The 19,770-nt window shown below is 47.4% G+C and overlaps 1 protein-coding gene across 1 annotated transcript in view; it reads left to right on the top strand.

Annotated features, from left to right (window-relative positions):
• The window catches only part of PLEKHH1 (pleckstrin homology, MyTH4 and FERM domain containing H1), a 380,707-nt gene that overhangs the window by 348,031 nt on the left and 12,906 nt on the right, over positions 1-19,770 (top strand). The window contains exon 28 of the mRNA XM_085627151.1: positions 12,244-12,387. Within this exon, the coding sequence (XP_085483277.1) occupies positions 12,244-12,387 (144 nt within the window). The remainder of the gene's footprint in view (positions 1-12,243; positions 12,388-19,770) is intronic.

The raw sequence follows: 19,770 nt of genomic DNA, 5'->3' as shown, positions 1-19,770 counted from the left end.
CGAAGAAAAACAACTTGCAAACATCCAGACCCAACACTAGATGGCAGAAGTATATAAAGCATGTGTTGGAAAGTGGGTTATTGGTAGGGGCAAATGTAGGTCTGCCACTTGCAATAAGGCCACCAACACATGATAGGACCCAGCATAGGTCTTAGAAAATTATTCCCATGCTCAACCCTTGGTAACGTGGCTGCGAGCAGACAGGCTTAACTTCAAAGACAGGTATGTAAAGCATTCAAAAACACCATTTCAGTAAATAATTAAGACACAACACAAAATAAAAATCCAACACCAATTTATAAAAATATGTAATATTTTTATCTTTTAAATGACACCAAAATGAAAAAAATCCACTGAAGGGAACCAGAGTTATGAATTTTTAAAGATTAGTCACTTTCTAGTGCGTAGAAACCAACAGTGCCCCTTTTAGTCATTTCGTTTTCTCTGACAGGGACACACCTTTAGAAAAGGTTCTGAAGAATATCTCACCACTGTGTAGCCTTCTTCAGCAGGCTAGGTCCACTTAGAACTCCTTCCTGAAGTTCTGCTTGCGGGTTCCAAAGTATCCAACACACAGTCCAAGGTTCTGGAATCTCCAAGAGGGTCCTTGAAAGTGTGAAACTTCAATTCCGCAATCCACTTGAACAAAACCCTTTCAAATCCACTGGCACTCCAGGCTGGGGATTCTTTGTGGGGATGTCCAGGTGAGCTCTGTTAACCTGTAGCTTGCAGGGAGTCTACTTCTTAGTCCTTTTGTAGCAAGGTAATCCACAAGGCTGCAGTTTTCAGATGGCGCAGTTTTCAGAGGTCAGGCCTTAGAAGTCTTTGCACAGCAGAACTTCGCAGCAGGGCACGTCTTGCTTCAAGTAAGTTTCAAGCAACAGATCTGGAGGGCTCTGCCCCTCTCAGATACTTATTCAAAATTCTCTGGGTCAAGCCACAGGTCACATCTGACCAATGAAAGCAGGGTAACTCCTCATAGTTATGACCACATCCGGCAGAGTGTGGCATTATGTTGTCCCAGAGTGCATCTTTCTTCCAAATCCATAATGGCTGATTTTCCAGCAAGGAGGTAAGAGCTGGCTAAACACACCCCCTGGGATGGCTTATTTCCATGGACTCTCCCCCTACCATCTGCACATACCTTCCTTAAGCCTAGCCCTGACTCTGGGTCAAGAGTGTTAAAATTAAACTGAAAGCCAGGCCTCCCCTCTGCCTTTGAAGAGCATAGTTTACGACTCCACCCCTGGCCTGGCATACCTTATAAACTAGCACACTGCCCTCCCAGCAGAGTGGCCCTTTATCACCTCTTCAAAGCAGCCTGGCTAATCCACTTATCTCTGACCAATCAGGGCAGACCACTGGAAGGCTGAATTTGGACTTACAAACAAGAAAGTCTTATAACTTCTTGTATGTACACTTTAGGAGAAATTCAACAATATAATATTGTTGGATTTACTACTACCATTCTGGGAAGTCTTTGAATGGTCCGGCTAGTCCTCTCCTATCAATATTTATTCATCTTTAACTTCCTCCCATGTTAACCTATGGGCCATGGGGTTTGCAATGGGGAAATGACTTGGGCCAGTCTTCTAGCACCAGGGCTTATAAAAACATATTTTATAAGTATTTCCCTAATTTCTACAGGACCCCCCACCCCCTGTGCAACTAGGGGAGACTTTAGGGGCTCTGAATCTGTAGAAATATTGGAGATTCTCCTTTTACTGTATTCCTAGCATCAAAGTCGAATTTGGCCAGCAATTTACTGTTTCAAAGCAGTCCTGGCACCCAGTGCTGCTTTTAAACTGACCTCAGGCTTCAGCACTGCACACATGCTAGTGCAGAAAAAGCTGCTGGCCTCTATACTACCATACCCCAGGGTACTGGGAACCTCTAGGTAGTTTCTATCCCCTGCCCTATTATATACATCTAATGTGTTCCTTTCAGCTTGGCACTGGCCCTGGGCCTGGTTAGGCAGAGCCCAGGGTCAGTCAGAGTCAGGTACCACCAGTTCCAGTCAGCAAAAAGTTGGGGGGGGTGCCCAGGGCACAGGGTGACTTTGCAACAGCATGTGAATCTACAGCTCTACATGCCAAGAACAGATGCTTATTGGGTAAGTAACATTATCCTTCTTAAGTCAGTGCCACTCTTCTGTATCAAGAGTAGATCTCTGTTGCCCTCTTTGACAAGCATCATTTTATCTCAGTTTGTATTGTAATTATCTCAGTACAGTTGGTCTCGACGGATCGAACAATTGAATTGATTTGGAGTTGTTGGGGGTTCTCCCTAAAAGCACTGGGTTCATTGAATAAATTAGAACTAATCATTCCTATGTAATTATACCTATGTAATGATTCCTGTGCAATGAGTTTGAAGGATAGAACAATAGTGTATTCTTGTGGAAGATAAACAGCACAGTGTGCAGCTTGTTCAGGGGTGCCTGCTTTCATCCATTTCCAAAGTAGACTATGTTTATACAAGGAGGCTCAGAAGAGGCAAATAGTATACTTTCACATTTGCGTCTCTTTTACCGTTTTTGCCAAGATTGGGTACAATCCAACTTTATTTCAACAGAGCCTAGGGAGGTCTCAAAGTCATAAAGTAGCAATGGGACGAACTTAGAATCAAAAACGTTTAATAATAGCTTTAAAGTGTAACCACTGTAGTGATTGTCAGATTTTGCTAGACCCATAGCCATGGCATTACATTTACAGTCAACATACAAAGCCCTAGTTATATATCACACATATACCATTGCACATTTACAATGACTGATTCTAGATGTAAAGTAATGCCTTCTTTGATTTTTTTTACCATTAATGTTATTATAAGTTACTCCTCCTGGAAGAGGAAAATGATGTGTACATGGTTTTACCCAGTCAAAAACATCTGTAGAGCCCTTTTGTGTGCCAAATATTAGGGCTTGTTTCATTCTGTTCATCACCTACCCAGACCTGCACTTACTGAGTTAATTTCCATCCAGTAAAATCAGATATTGTTTATCTGCACCCAATAATCCTGGGTACGGGAACACCTGGCCACTTGTGATTGGGCTCCGTGACATATAAAATATTGGTTGCTTGTTAAATGTTTTCATAAACAGAAGAATGTCTTTCGACGTTGGTAGTATATCTGGCTAAGTGGAGGGACTATATTATTTAAATATTAAAATTTACCATACATGTAATGAACCATGTTATGGTTGACATCTGACATAAACATACGTTTTTTGCAAAAGGACGGTGCACCAAAGAAAAGTCTTTTCAAATACTCCAATTGTTGTTCTTTTATTCTTAGTCAACTTTTTAGAGATATCAGACTCAGCCAACGCGTTTCGTTCTTTACGAACTTCGTCAGGGCATGAATTATATTTTAGAAACGACCTCCAGGAATTTCAAAGGATGGTCAACTTCCAATTGGCATGATTATTCAAAAGAAATGTCATGTGACCTCTCCAAGTAGCTGATAGGTGTATATACAGATAAGATCCTGTGTACACCACCGGTTAGTTCAATTAGAGATCGGACTCTCAGTTAGTCCATAGGTAACGTAAGTGAAAATAAATCAACACTGTTGTTGTATATTTAAGACCAATGTGTGGGCTCCATTTTCTTAGCAACGGGTGCTCCCTCGAATTTGCGGCGAAACTATGAAAATCTGACATAAACATACGTGACTAGGGAGCTATAAATACTACTGGTCGACTTATCCCGAGTCATATTTGCGATGGAATGAGACCCCCAGCGCCTGTAAGACTGCATTCTGTGTGCCATTGTTTGTAAGTGTGAAGAGTTCATGATTCATCTGCATTTAATAGATAACACTCATATTGCCCCAGATTGAGAAGGAAGAACCACTGCATATACTCAACCACTAAAAGAATTGGTTCTAAGCCAGAAACGGGAATCATTTAGTGCACCAAACCAAACAAGAGGCTAGGATGTGTTTGCCAAAACCTTTAGTGGATAACTTCATCACTTCTGGAAGGTTGGTGGTAGCAAGCAGGATGTAGGCAATGGTATTTAACAGAGTGGCATTTCTCATTTAAAAAAATAAGTGACTGGGCTTGCTTTGTTGACTCTAAGGCTTCAATTACATGTCGAGTGGTGCAGTATCCCCTGCTAATGGTAACTTAAACCATATTGACTATCACAATTTCCTAAAACTATGACACTTATGATGCAGGTCTTAGTGCAGCACTAGGATCAAAATCTTGAGCTGTTGAATGATGTACTTGCCTAGTCATCTGTTTTCCCTTTTTTTGTTGCAAACCACTTTTAATGCAGTCAACCGCAGGATACTTTTTTCACCCACCTGGACAGAGTAGGTACGTCTGAGCACAGGAAGAATATCGTTTTCTAAATTTTAAACTGCTAATATTCCCACGCTACACACGTGTTGGGATGCCGAAAGAATCGCTATACTGCCAGTTAATGGATATCTGGAATCCCGAGCAACGTTCCTATTACATTAGGTCCACCCATTCATTCTTTTTTCCTTTTAACTTTTTAATATCTTTTAATTTGAACTTGCAAAGACCTGTCTAAACAAAAAAAGAGTTGTGGCAGCTCATTCGGCCTCAAAACAACCCCCCAAGAGCAGAATTCCTTCTGTTTTCCTCTTCAGAATCTCTTGAGACTCCTCCCTACCTGCTCAGTTCTCTGCTCAGGCTGTCCCGTCACCTGAGCTACATCAATCTAATCCATAGGGCAATTTCCCTGCTCTCCTAATATGGTCTAAATCTTACAATCTGTGCACAAATCCACCACAGAATCAAACCTTTCTCCTTTGTAGTAGCCTCTGATATTCCATCTGATTCTGATCACCTGCAACGCCTCCCTTGCAGTTCTCCCAAAAAGTTATGCGAGTCCATGGACAGCTAATCCCTGGAGTGTAGAGGTCTGAAACAGTAACCCTGTACACTCTTGCAATGCTTCAGTGTCTTTTAAAGCACCCAAGTTACCTTCTTGAGATGATAGTAAAGCTATTGGCAAACTGCTATCCCAATTCACCTTTGTGAAAGTCAAATTGAAAACCTAAAAATAAGCCTCCTACTTTGCTCTGCGATTATGAAACTCCACTCCTTATTGTATCCAACGTTTTACTGATCAAAGATATTCCGATAAAATCATAAACTGTACTTTATCAAGATGCACTTTAACAGTAAGTGCATCAATTACCGTTTGTATGCGCTACCAGATGAACCTGCCATTTCTTTATACCTCATGCTTGCCTACTTGTTTTTGTGCTCTTCTTTTTTTACCACACTACTATTTTTTTTTCTGTTTATTAGTTTCATCAGTAGTTATACATACATTACCAATCAGTGCTACCGACAATCACATAATGCGTCATTACATTATCGAGGGGAAGAAAAGCAACAGTTACAGAATAGCTACATCTCGGTCACCACTTTGTCGCAGTTCAAGTTCCACCTATGGGGATATACATACATTCCCATGATGGACATTCCACTTGCCCCACTTCTTTTCCCATTTCTTAGGGCACCCACGTGTTGTAAATACTTCCATTTCCACAATCATACATTTGTCTATGTCTGGATAGACGGTGAGTCCGCCGCCCCCCCATCCCCTTGCTATTTCTCGCTTAACAAGGGTATAACCTAGTGTGGCCAGCTGCTGTTCTACTTCTGTAAGGTCTGTGGCCATCCAGATATTAAGTAGGCCTAACCTTGGTGTGAGATTTCTTTCTTTTCTTAATTCAGTCTGGATAGGAGTCGTGCCCCCCCCCCCCCATATTCGCAGGAGCTTCGGGCACTCCCAGACCGCATGATAAAAGGTAGCTGTTTGGTTGCATCCCGAGGCAAAGTGCATCTGATCTGGCGCCCATCTTCGCCAAAACAACTCCTGTTAGGTATAACCTATGTAGGATCCTAAGTTGTATCAGGCGGAAGCGGAGGGTGATAGCCCCTTCTTTTGGGGACATTAAGGCCATTTGCCAGTCCTCATCATCGAGTGGTCCCACATCTCCCTGCCACTGCTCCCTGAGTTTGTGGAATGTATCAGGTAGGTTGTTACATAATTTTTTTAAGGTCAATGTTATGGCTTTTGAGTACAACGGCCCATCAAGCAGTCGATCTTCTAGCGGCGACGACTCTGGTATATCCGTGAGATCTGGAAAAGCTGTGGTGAGGGCGTGTCTAATCTGCAAGTATCTAAACAGTTCCCCTTGTGCCATGCGATACTGTCCCCAGAATTCTTCAAACCTAAGAATTGACCCTTTTTAAATCAGATCTACGAACTACGGAAATCCAAATAGTATCCCATTTGTCGAAGTCAGGCTGATAGCAGAGAGAACCCAGTCTCTGGGCATGCCACAACGGTGTCGCTTCTATGAGGACAATCGAGCAACCCAGACGTGAGTTTGTCTGGTGCCAGATCCCTATGGTATGAGAGGTAGGCCCAAAATATCGCCCTTTCCTGACTTTTGAATATAATGCTCCTAGGTAACCAGTGCGCCCAGTCTGATATCGGTCTAATAAATAAGCGGGATCATCAGGGGAGCGGTAAATCCAGTGGTTCACCACCACCAATTGTGAAGCCCAATAGTAGAGTCTAAGATCTGTGAGGGCTATTCCCCCATCGTACCACCCTTTCATTAACTTTTTTATTGCAATACGAGGGGCTTTGCCATCCCATAGCAGTGTACGGACTTCACTTTCCACTGCTGAGAAATACGTATCTGAGACTCGGTGTGGGCAATTCTGGAGAATGTATAAAAAGCGAGGGAGAGCCAACATCTTAAATAGGGCAGCGCAATTCTGGAGAATGTATAAAAAGCGAGGGAGAGCCAACATCTTAAATAGGGCAGCGCGACCCACTAGGGATAAGGGTAGGGGGACCTCCAATGTTTCACGTCTGCTCTCAGCCGGGCCAGTGGGGGGGACTAAGTTGCGGTTATGGAAAAGGGTTGGGTCGGACGTTACATATACTCCCAGTTAGCGGAAGCCCTCGGTCGCCACCTCAAGCATGCAGTTCACCGGGAGACTAGGAACCTGGCCCCAAAGCACAAACAACACCGACTTACTCCAGTTGATCTTGTAACCAGAGTATTTCCCAAAATTCGTAAAGATGTTTAGCACGCCGTGTATGGATCTATACGGGGAGGCGAGGTATGATAAAATATCATCGGCGTACAAGGATATTCGATCTTCTTGTCCCTCCGTCCATTTCAAGCCCCTTACCATGACATCCCGATGTATCCAGGCGGCCAACGGTTCTAGCATGAGGGAAAATAGCAGTGGGGATAAAGGACATCCCTGTCTGGTACCCCTCCGTAATGTGAATGCCCGGGATGTGTAGTTATTGACTTTCACTTGACCCTGTATATCGGTGTAAAGTAGTTTCACCCATCCCAAGAACTTGGGACCAAATCCTGACCTTGCCAGAACTTCAAATAAATACGGCCACTCTATAGAGTCGAACGCCATGGAGGCATCTTAGGACAGCACTACTGCGTCTTCTTCAATGTACTCTCTACATGCGAGCACGTTGTGGAGACGACGGATGTTTAGTGCTGTATTCCTCCCTGGCATAAAGCCAGATTGGTCAGGGTGGACCAAGGAGGAGATCACCGCAACCAGCCTAGTGGCAAGGACTTTCGCTAGTATCTTAGTTTCTAAGTTGATTAATGAAATCGGTCTATATGAGCCTCAATTATCGACGGGCTTCCTTTGTTTACGGATAACAACTATGGATGCTAGACGTTGGTCATTGGGAAGTTTCCCCCTCTCATAGCTTTCATTGTACATAGCCCGCAGGTGTGGGGCTACTTGAGAGGCAGTTACTTTTAAGAATTCGATGGGAGTCCCATTGGGCCCCATTGCCTTCCCAGAGTGGATTTGGCTTATGGCCTTCTGGATCTCTACATCTGTCAAATCTTCCTCTAGGGCTGCTTTATCAGTCTCGGAGAGTATTGGTATGTTGCTATCAGAAAGTTGATGGGAATCCTCCGCTGTGTATGTAGTGGAGGGAGTATATATCTGCTCTAGATGATCTGCGAATGCCTCCGCTATATCCTTAGGATGTGCAATCGTCCTACCATCCGACATAGTCAATCTCGGCGCCCATCTGTCCCCTTGCTCTCGCCTTTCCAGCCAGGCCAATGTTTTACCGTCCCTATCACCCAGTTCATACATTCTGTGTTGCGTATTAAGGTGTTTAGTCATCATGTGTTCCCTTGCTCTGATCCTATATTCCTCTTGTTTAAGTGTGAGGCGGTGTAGTGTGTCTTCTGATGGCATATTGGTGTTATCGAGTTCCAGTTGTTGGAGCTCATCTTCCAATTGGACGAGCTGGTGATGTTTATTCTGGATATATCCCGTCTTTAGAGACAGGGCTTGTCCCTTCAAGACTACTTTGAAGGCTTCCCATATAATTAGCACCGATTCAACCGAGCCGACGTTTTCTTTAAAGTAAATGACGGTTTGCGTGTATAATTCCTTCTTGATGTCTGGAATTTTCAACAACCACGGGTTTAGAATGATAGTGGTCCGTGGCTGTCGTTCCCAGTGTGTAAGTTCGACCCTAACCGGGGAATGATCGGAGATGCCTCTCGGCAGGGCATGGGGGTTTCGAAAATTACCAATTGAGGCTGTGTGTGTTAGAAAATAATCGATACGAGATGAGCTTTTGTGCGCATTAGAGAAATAGGTGTACTGGGTCTCATATGGTTTTAGCGTACGCCATACATCTGTCACACCCATAGCTGTGGTAAATTCTTCCATTAGTACATTTGGACGCGCCCCGACCGCTGTGGGTGTCTGTCTATTCTGTCGTCCATGGTCATGTTATAGTCCCCTCCCAGGATCAGGGTGCCCATTGGAAGGTCAATTAATATTTTGCCCAAGTCTGTCAGCGCTTCCTTGCCCAGTGCTGGCAGAAGGTATAAGGAGATCACATTAAGCACCCTTCCCTCCCATTGGGCCTCTAAGACAGCAAATCTGCCACTGGGATACGCCCAAGTACGCTTCACGATAAGAGCTAGGTTCTTTCTAACAGAATCCCCGTTCCCCAAGATCCCGTGGTGTAGTCAGCATGTACTCGGAGTTTATAACCCTACCTTGTAAGGGCTTTACTTTTATTGCCAACCATGTCCGTCTCCTGCAATAATACCACATCAGGAGCCTGTCTTTTTAAGTATTGCTGAAAAATTCCCCGTTTGATTTTGTCCCCCATCCCGTTTACATTCCACGTAAGTGTAAAGAGTGACGATTCCATTTTATCCCCCATCATCCGATATTAAGACAGTAAGAGTACGGTATTTCAGTAATAGCGTGTGCTTAGCATTCCCATCTAGCAGAACTGGCGAAGTGTGGCCTAGCTCATCTCCTCTGCAACTGAAATCAGCGATGAAACCAGTATATGGCAGTATGCAATCACTACTTCGTGTATCAAACATTCCTCAAAAAGGTAAACACCCATCCCTCCACCCTCCACCCTCCTCCATCCCTCCTCCCTGCCCCCCTGCCTGTGGATTTAAAACTTCCCACTCCCCAACCAGGCAGAGTGCCTCTCACCCTCCCAAAAATACTGAAAGGTGTGGGCTAGTTGTCCCCCCACCCCCACTAATAGCCATTGATATTATGCATGCAATCGTTTGGCTCTCAACCCAACTAGTAAGAGATCTAAATGTCACATCTCATAAGTGGGCCTCTTTGATAGTGACAGTCTGAAAATCAAGTCTACTTATGATCCTCTGTTCGGCAATAGCTTAAGAACAGTCTCACCACTGCAGTGGAGCACATATGTGCGTTAAATTTCTTGCAGTCCCGACCTCAGGCGTGGTTGTATCATCTGTGCGTCATCTCTTTTTCTTTTGCTTTAGCAGAGTCGTCTTCAGATGGAGTCCCACCACTCTTTCTGTGCATCCTCTGTCCTCCGTTTCGATCTCGGTGTTGGCCTCGCACTCTGCGCCACCCCTCCAACCAGTCCCACGCATCTTCCGGTGAAGTGAAGAACCACGTCTTGCCATCTAATTCCACTCTGTGTTTCGCTGGAAAAAGTATGGCGTATTTCACGTCGCGGTCCCGAAACTCTTTTTATACTGTCTGGAAGCTTTGCCTTTGGGCCTGGACCTTGGCTGTGAAATCTGGGAAGAACGTGATTTCATTATTGTCTGACTTAAGTGGAGGGTTAGATCGTGCCATTTGTAGGTTGGTGTCTCGGTCTCTATAATTAAAGACACGGGCAATAAGTGGCCTCGGGGGGTACTCATGGTTTTGGCCTACCTCCTGGCACTCTATGCGCTCTTTCAGTCGAGAAATAACTGGATAGTCTCTTGGGCTGTAGATGTTGCACTATTAAGTCTTCCACATAGAGGTCAGCCGCTGGCCCCTCGGCCTGCTCAAGCACACCTAATATACGTATGTTATTTCTTTGAGCCCTCCCTTCATATTCATCAAGTTGTTGCGCCATCTGTACCTGCTGCCTTTGAAGTTCGGCGACTTGTGTCTGAAGTTGAGACGCATCGGCCTGCAGCGATTTTGTTACTATTTTGATTTCTTTCACTTTATCATCCATTTTGCGAAAGTCTGCTCGTATAAGGGACACCTCTATGTTCACAGAAGTGCAGGCTCCGACGGCGGTCCAGGATTTTTCGGAGTCTCTGGTGCCTCCATTTGTTGTGCCTAACGGTCGCCCCCTGACTTTTTCCAAGCGAATTTAGCTAGCTTGTTGTGTGCGTTCACTTTCGGTCCCTTGCCCGTTGCCATGTCAAGGCTGTGATGCGCGCGAGGGGGTATTATGACCGAGATCAGTTTAGGTAATCCCATCCGCCTACCCAGCGAGGATGCTTTTCTCGCCGTCGGCCTGAAAGTGTTTCCCCAGGACCGATTCCCAATAGACCATTTTGTTCAGGTGTCCTCGCCACGAGGTGATATTCTGGGCCTGTCAAGGTCGGCGGCGTCCACGCGCTGTCCGTTGATCAGGGTACAACAATTAACGCACCGATCTGCGAGTCTTGGTGCTTCCATGTGGGTCTCGTGTCTAGGGATTTCCTTTATCTTATGTTCTTAGTCTCACCTCAGATCCTGTCAATTCTTCCCCTGTCTTTGCATCAGCTCTGACCCTAAGGGGGTCTTGTGTACCACCAGGGGTGCCCCCGTTTGTCCGGGGCCCTATCCGGTCGCTAGGTATGGGGGGGGGGGTCGGTTACCTTTAATCGTGTATGGGCCCACTCTGGCCAACAGCAGCCTTGGTCGCCAGCGATTACTCCCAGGCCCTCTATATTTCCGGCCGTTGTTACAGACCCCCAGGCCCCATCCAGTGTGTGGAACGTCGTCCCCAGTTTCAAACGGGACACAAGCACACCATTTAGCGGCCTTCTCTGCCCTTCGTAGCTCCGATTTGGATCTCGCACAGGTCCAGTAGTAGCCATCAGGCTCCGCAGGGTGGGGCCTTATCCACTGCGATTCTCAATGGCCGCGCGCGCCCCTGGAGAGGTGCTCAGTTCTGTGTATGACCGGCGTCAGGAGCCGGGGCCCCGATCACAGCCCGCCGCATTGGTATGGTCAGTGTTGGGGCCTAGTAGGCCTCCGAAGCCGGGACCTCAAGTAGCCGCCGCCACGGTGTGCCTCCCGTCTCGCTGCTCACATGCAGACGCCTCGGTCTCACAGGCACCAGTTTTCGCCGCAATCAGGCCAACCAGCAGCCACACCTAGAGTAGAGGGTCTCCTCCTGCCGACCCCAGCGTGTGCGCTCTCTACACTGACCTCCGAGTTGCAGTCGGAGGTCTCTGTGCCTCCATGTTGGTTTCCCGCTATCAGCCGCCGGGTTGCCTCGCTTTACTCTTCCCAGCGGGGCTGTATCCAACAGTCGCCGGCAGCAGTGGACTGTAGGGCTGGTGAGCCGTCTCTAAATCTGGTTTACCGTCATTACGGGCTCAGGATTCTGCAGGATATATAGCAAGGATGCGGGAGCCTCTCTAGCTTGCCGCCATTCACTTCGGCTGCTAGCCACGCCACTATTAACTGTTGGCTTTTCCAGCTAGTTAAATGGTAAGTAAAAAAAAAAAAAATGCAGTTCAGCGGAAGTTCTAGAAGTGACGAAATGTACTGAGGTGTGCCCCGCCCCCAACCAGCTATATTTAGTATTTTATAGTGATGTGTTTTGTAGGCTTAGCAATGAGTTACTCTGTGTAGGTATGATTTAGAGTAAACCGAACTCTGTTTTTGCCTGTGTTGGCTTCTGTGTAACCAGACAGTATTTGCTTTCCCCCACATAGCACTTGAAAGTATCATATCCATACACATCAGTGATGACATTCGGAGGCTGTCGGGAAGATTTCATGATTGTTGTGGGGCAGACGAACGACAGCCTGGGAAAGAAGACCATAGAAAAGCTTCTCTTCGCTATGGAAAAGCCGAAGGTGAGCTTAAAAATGTGTATTGTGTAAATTTATGGCACCTGAACAGAAACCAGAACAAAAGTGAGGCAGTGCAAATAAGGAAGGAATTATCAGAACTGTGTACTTTGCTCAACAATAGTTACTAGGAAAACCAGAAATACACTCCTCCAGTGATCTGACTCGTCATCAAGTTGAAGCATAATTGTAATGTCTTAAAGTGCGTGACAGTGCTTCTCATCAAGGTACCTTACAAGTGCCAATTCTTTACTAAGAGGCATGTTAATTACTAGTCAAGACTAACACGGTTCTGGTTTGACTGTAGGGAATCAAAATAGTCTTGCGTATTTGCCTTGGACCTTCAGACAATCAGTTCCTTACTTTCTGGTCATGAACAGCTCCAGTTTGGGTACAGGATGGAGTTGGACGATCAACTATAGAAGGAGTGTTCAATACCGAGAGGGCATACACAATATTGAAGTCTCTCAATTAGGGCCATATGTATCAAGGGTTGCGTTGCTTTTGCATCACGAAGCGGAGTGCAAAAGCTCCCCAACCCCTAAGACGTGATTTAGCAAGCCACGCAAGGTTCCCTTGCGTGGCCCTGAGAGGCATGATAAATATGGAGTAACGCAAGAAGCACAAATTGCTGCGTTGCATTACTCTGCCCCAGGGAGGCGTTCCGTGGGTGTTGGATGGGTGTTCCATGCAACACCCATGGATTTGACACATTCCCAGATTTACTATTACTGGTAGACCTGGAAATGCTACGTCTTTGTTTCTACTCGTTGTTTCCTCTTTCTTTGCATTCTGCAGCACACATAGAAAGCGGAAAATGACTTGGGATGGTTTTGAAAAAACAATCCTGCTTGCAATGCAGACACCCGTGCCCCATAGTGCAAAGGTGCCTGCATTGGCACTAGGCAGTGCTGGTACTGGGTAAAGGCAGGAATCTGATAAATACAGCGCATTCCTGCCCTTTTCCTGTAGTGCAGCATGGTGACCTGCTATGTTAAGCTGTACTCCTTTTTGACAATTCTGGCCCTTAATTTCTTGCTGTTACACCCAATATTTCCAAGTATCTCCGAATAGAATGTAAACTATGCAAAATTCCTCGGAAGTTTGTAAAATTGTTACACATGAAAATCTGGAATCTCAAATGGATGAAGTATGGAAAACGAATTACCTTGTTCCAGTGGTCCCTCTGAAATTGGTTAAAAAAAATTGCAGTATTCCAGATACTCCCCAATTGCTTTCAGTTATTTTGATAGAGCTAAATACTTACTAAAACGAATCCCCTCTTGAAGTCGGGCAAGTGAAGAGATTCATAGTCCGATTGTCTATAGAGAAATGTGTATAATTTACTGCACTTCACAATCCCCTGGGATAACCTATTGGGATCTTTTTGTTTCTTTTTCACATCCATCCAGCAGCCTTCACCCCAAGGTATGAAAAAAGGCTTCCTACCAGCAGTCATTAAAAGAAGTATCAAAAACAGGGGGGCGGAGCTTGACTGACTCCAAGATAGCAGCTAGTTAGAGGTGCTCCCACGGCCGCTGCCGCCATCCAGCAAAATCCTGGTGCCCCTTAAGCGCTAAATATCCTAGAGACTCAGCGGGAGCAGGAAGAAAAGATAGACAAGAAAAAAAACAGTTTAAAAAGGCACAGCACGCTGCCAAGAGCACTCAAGGCCTATCATCAATGCTGTGTGCACAGCCCCGATGTTGCGTGCGGAGGACTTGCAGAGACAGTGTAACAAGGAGTCCCCAGGGCCCAGCCACTGCATTAGGGACATGGCGAAGAGCGAACCGAGCAGTGCATGGAGAGGGCTGCTAATGCACTGCATATAGCCCAGCCCCGAGATCGGCTTCCCTGAGAGTTCCAGCAGCTGAAGTGAAACTGATTCAGAGGTGAGCAGGCTGCGTGAGCAGAAGGGACGGACTGAAACCCGCCGTCAGGTAGCCATAACTGGATAAAGGTTCGGCGGAGTTGCGATCAGTAATGAGGGGCGCGAGACCCTGGGACCAGGGAGAGGATTACTGCTCAAGTGAAAGTTAGAGGCTGGGAATACTGGATCAGCCCTGCGGCCCGAGCAAGGCACTAGAGGCACCCCTGGGAGTTTGTGCTGCTATCAGACCGGTGGCTCAAGGTGCCAGGGACTAACAAGATCTAGACCAACAAGTGGGGAGCAATGCGTTGAGGCCTAGCACTGGAAAGGAGATAGCGGACAAGATACAAAAGTGGGCGCCTGCAGGGAGCAGTCTAGTTGTAGTTGGGTGCATCAGGACTGCGTCTGGTAGAATAAACCTGAAGGTAGAGGCCCCACTAAGGAGTCTCTAAATACACAGCTCTGAAGAGGAGCTGAGGGGGGCAAGCCACCTGTCATAAAGTCGTAGAGCCAACACGTGTGTATTGGGGAATGCGCAAAGAAAGGCCTGAGCCAACCACCCATGCCAAGAGGAGACAATCGAGTCTTCTACAGACTTACAAGAAGAGTAAACCAGACAAGCTGCAGTTTGAACTGCGTAAGACCCTACGGGTCCAGGGAAGCAGGACGTCGGAGCCAGATGGAGCACTGGAAGATGCTGAGACGCTAGCAGAGACTGACCTCAAACACATATTGCAAACAATGCAGCAAAGTTTATCGAATATTGACAGCAATATAGACGCCCTTACTTTTCAAATGGACAGAATGTCTGAATTCTTCGATAAACATAACGAAAGACTTGAGACAGTTGAACAGAGGGTCTCAAATGCCGAAGTTGCTCTACAGACAGAAACCATTGTGCATAAAACAATGGACAAGCTACTAAAATCGCTCCTGTCCAAAACCGAGGACTCGGAAGCAAGATTACGAAGAAACAACATCAGAATTCTTGGTGTAGCAGAAACAACCAACATGAACAATATGGAGCGATTATTGTCAGAACTACTGGGCAGAGACACCTTCCCTGATATCTTTGTAGTGGAGCGCGTTCAGCACTCACTGGTGCCTCGCCCAGTTCTGGAGACAAAGCGATACAAATGGGGGTGGTGATGGACGGAGCATCAGAACCAATCAAACACTCACACCCAGTCAACAGATCTGGGTTTGATCCATCACCGTTCTTTAGCCCACTCTGCCACCCCAGTTCAGACATGGCCATATGCAAATCGGCTTGACCCTGTGCCTCATGGGAACAGTCCAGCCCAAACTGCCAAGCCATGCCTTCCCTGGACCGGAAACAAGCTTCCTAGGACCGGTTTCTGGCATTTCAGCCGTCTTCAGCCAGGCTTGCTTGAAACCAGTGGCAAAGTGAGCAAGGGACTCACGTCTGAGCATACCCTGCCAACTTATGGCGAACAAAGCGGTACAAATGGGGGTGGTGATGGACGGAGCATCAGAACCAATCAAACACTCACACCCAGTCAACAGATCTGGGTTTGATCCATCACCGTTCTTTAGCCCACTCTGCCACCCCAGTTCAGACATGGCCATATGCAAATCAGCTTGACCCTGTGCCTCATGGGAACAGTCCAGCCCAAACTGCCAAGCCATGCCTTCCCTGGACCGGAAACAAGCTTCCTAGGACCGGTTTCTGGCATTTCAGCCGTCTTCAGCCAGGCTTGCTTGAAACCAGTGGCAAAGGGAGCAAGGGACTCACGTCTGAGCATACCCTGCCAACTTATGGCGAACAAAGCGGTACAAATGGGGGTGGTGATGGACGGAGCATCAGAACCAATCAAACACTCACACCCAGTCAACAGATTTGGGTTTGATCCATCACCGTTCTTTAGCCCACTCTGCCACCCCAGTTCAGACATGGCCATATGCAAATCAGCTTGACCCTGTGCCTCATGGGAACAGTCCAGCCCAAACTGCCAAGCCATGCCTTCCCTGGACCGGAAACAAGCTTCCTAGGACCGGTTTCTGGCATTTCAGCCGTCTTCAGCCAGGCTTGCTTGAAACCAGTAGCAAAGTGAGCAAGGCACTCACGTCTGAGCATACCCTGCCAACTTATGGCGAACAAAGCGGTACAAATGGGGGTGGTGATGGACGGAGCATCAGAACCAATCAAACACTCACACCCAGTCAACAGATCTGGGTTTGATCCATCACCGTTCTTCAGCCCACTCTGCCACCCCAGTTCAGACATGGCCATATGCAAATCAGCTTGACCCTGTGCCTCATGGGAACAGTCCAGCCCAAACTGCCAAGCCATGCCTTCCCTGGACCGGAGCGTTACAACAAACAAATGATGGACGGAATGCTGACAATGCAGACATTCTCCCCCAGTCAAGAGATCTGGGTTAAATCCATCGTTCTTTTGCCCACTACGCCACCCCAGTTCAGACATAGCCATATGCAAATCAGTCTTGACCCTGTGCCTCATGGGAACAGTCCAGCCCGAACCGCCAAGCCACGTCTTCCCTGGATCGGAATCAAGCATCCTAGGACCGGTTTCTGGCTATCAGCCGTCATCAGCCAGCTTTTCGCCCTAAGTGGGATGGGTATTCCCAGACGTGGGACCCGTGCTCACTACGCCACTGGAGTCAAGCTATCCTGGCTGATGACGGCTGATAGCCAGAAACCGGTCCTAGGATGCATGATTCCGGTCCAGGGAAGACATGGCTTGGCAGTTCGGGCTGGACTGTTCCCATGAGGCACAGGGTCAAGACTGATTTGCATATGGCCATGTCTGAACTGGGGTGGTGTAGTGGGCAAAAGAACGATGGATTTAACCCAGATCTCTTGACTGGGGGAGAATGTATGCATTGTCAGCATTCCGTCCATCATTTGTTTGTTGTAACGCTTTTCGCCCTAAGTGGGATGGGTATTCCCAGACGTGGGACCCGTGCTCACTACGCCACTGGAGTCAAGCTATCCTGGCTGATGACGGCTGATAGCCAGAAACCGGTCCTAGGATGCTTGATTCCGGTCCAGGGAAGACATGGCTTGGCAGTTCGGGCTGGACTGTTCCCATGAGGCACAGGGTCAAGACTGATTTGCATATGGCCATGTCTGAACTGGGGTGGTGTAGTGGGCAAAAGAACGATGGATTTAACCCAGATCTCTTGACTGGGGGAGAATGTATGCATTGTCAGCATTCCGTCCATCATTTGTTTGTTGTAACGCTTTTCGCCCTAAGTGGGATGGGTATTCCCAGACGTGGGACCCGTGCTCACTACGCCACTGGAGTCAAGCTATCCTGGCTGATGACGGCTGATAGCCAGAAACCGGTCCTAGGATGCTTGATTCCGGTCCAGGGAAGACATGGCGTGGCAGTTCGGGCTGGACTGTTCCCATGAGGCACAGGGTCAAGACTGATTTGCATATGGCCATGTCTGAACTGGGGTGGTGTAGTGGGCAAAAGAACGATGGATTTAACCCAGATCTCTTGACTAGGGGAGAATGTATGCATTGTCAGCATTCCGTCCATCATTTGTTTGTTGTAACGCTTTTTGCCCTAAGTGGGATGGGTATTCCCAGACGTGGGACCCGTGCTCACTACGCCACTGGAGTCAAGCTATCCTGGCTGATGACGGCTGATAGCCAGAAACCGGTCCTAGGATGCTTGATTCCGGTCCAGGGAAGACATGGCTTGGCAGTTTGGGCTGGACTGTTCCCATGAGGCACAGGGTCAAGACTGATTTGCATATGGCCATGTCTGAACTGGGGTGGTGTAGTGGGCAAAAGAACGATGGATTTAACCCAGATCTCTTGACTGGGGGAGAATGTATGCATTGTCAGCATTCCGTCCATCATTTGTTTGTTGTAACGCTTTTCGCCCTAAGTGGGATGGGTATTCCCAGACGTGGGACTCGTGCTCACTACGCCACTAGAGTCAAGCTATCCTGGTTGATGACAGCTGATAGCCAGAAACCGGTCCTAGGATGCTTGATTCCGGTCCAGGGAAGACATGGCTTGGCAGTTCGGGCTGGACTGTTCCCATGAGGCACAGGGTCAAGACTGATTTGCATATGGCCATGTCTGAACTGGGGTGGTGTAGTGGGCAAAAGAACGATGGATTTAACCCAGATCTCTTGACTGGGGGAGAATGTATGCATTGTCAGCATTCCGTCCATCATTTGTTTGTTGTAACGCTTTTCGCCCTAAGTGGGATGGGTATTCCCAGACGTGGGACCCGTGCTCACTACGCCACTGGAGTCAAGCTATCCTGGCTGATGACGGCTGATAGCCAGAAACCGGTCCTTGGATGCTTGATTCCGGTCCAGGGAAGACATGGCTTGGCAGTTCGGGCTGGACTGTTCCCATGAGGCACAGGGTCAAGACTGATTTGCATATGGCCATGTCTGAACTGGGGTGGTGTAGTGGGCAAAAGAACGATGGATTTAACCCAGATCTCTTGACTAGGGGAGAATGTATGCATTGTCAGCATTCCGTCCATCATTTGTTTGTTGTAACGCTTTTCGCCCTAAGTGGGATGGGTATTCCCAGACGTGGGACCCGTGCTCACTACGCCACTGGAGTCAAGCTATCCTGGCTGATGACGGCTGATAGCCAGAAACCGGTCCTAGGATGCTTGATTCCGGTCCAGGGAAGACATGGCTTGGCAGTTTGGGCTGGACTGTTCCCATGAGGCACAGGGTCAAGACTGATTTGCATATGGCCATGTCTGAACTGGGGTGGTGTAGTGGGCAAAAGAACGATGGATTTAACCCAGATCTCTTGACTGGGGGAGAATGTATGCATTGTCAGCATTCCGTCCATCATTTGTTTGTTGTAACGCTTTTCGCCCTAAGTGGGATGGGTATTCCCAGACGTGGGACCCGTGCTCACTACGCCACTAGAGTCAAGCTATCCTGGTTGATGACAGCTGATAGCCAGAAACCGGTCCTAGGATGCTTGATTCCGGTCCAGGGAAGACATGGCTTGGCAGTTCGGGCTGGACTGTTCCCATGAGGCACAGGGTCAAGACTGATTTGCATATGGCCATGTCTGAACTGGGGTGGTGTAGTGGGCAAAAGAACGATGGATTTAACCCAGATCTCTTGACTGGGGGAGAATGTATGCATTGTCAGCATTCCGTCCATCATTTGTTTGTTGTAACGCTTTTCGCCCTAAGTGGGATGGGTATTCCCAGACGTGGGACCCGTGCTCACTACGCCACTGGAGTCAAGCTATCCTGGCTGATGACGGCTGATAGCCAGAAACCGGTCCTAGGATGCTTGATTCCGGTCCAGGGAAGACATGGCTTGGCAGTTCGGGCTGGACTGTTCCCATGAGGCACAGGGTCAAGACTGATTTGCATATGGCCATGTCTGAACTGGGGTGGTGTAGTGGGCAAAAGAACGATGGATTTAACCCAGATCTCTTGACTGGGGGAGAATGTATGCATGGTCAGCATTCCGTCCATCATTTGTTTGTTGTAACGCTTTTCGCCCTAAGTGGGATGGGTATTCCCA

The sequence above is a fragment of the Triturus cristatus genome, chromosome 9 (genome assembly GCF_964204655.1).
Source record: "Triturus cristatus chromosome 9, aTriCri1.1, whole genome shotgun sequence".
NCBI classification, from domain to species: Eukaryota; Metazoa; Chordata; class Amphibia; order Caudata; family Salamandridae; genus Triturus; species Triturus cristatus.
Note: the sequence above shows the minus strand (reverse complement) of the source record. Positions and strands in the feature narration are given on the sequence as shown.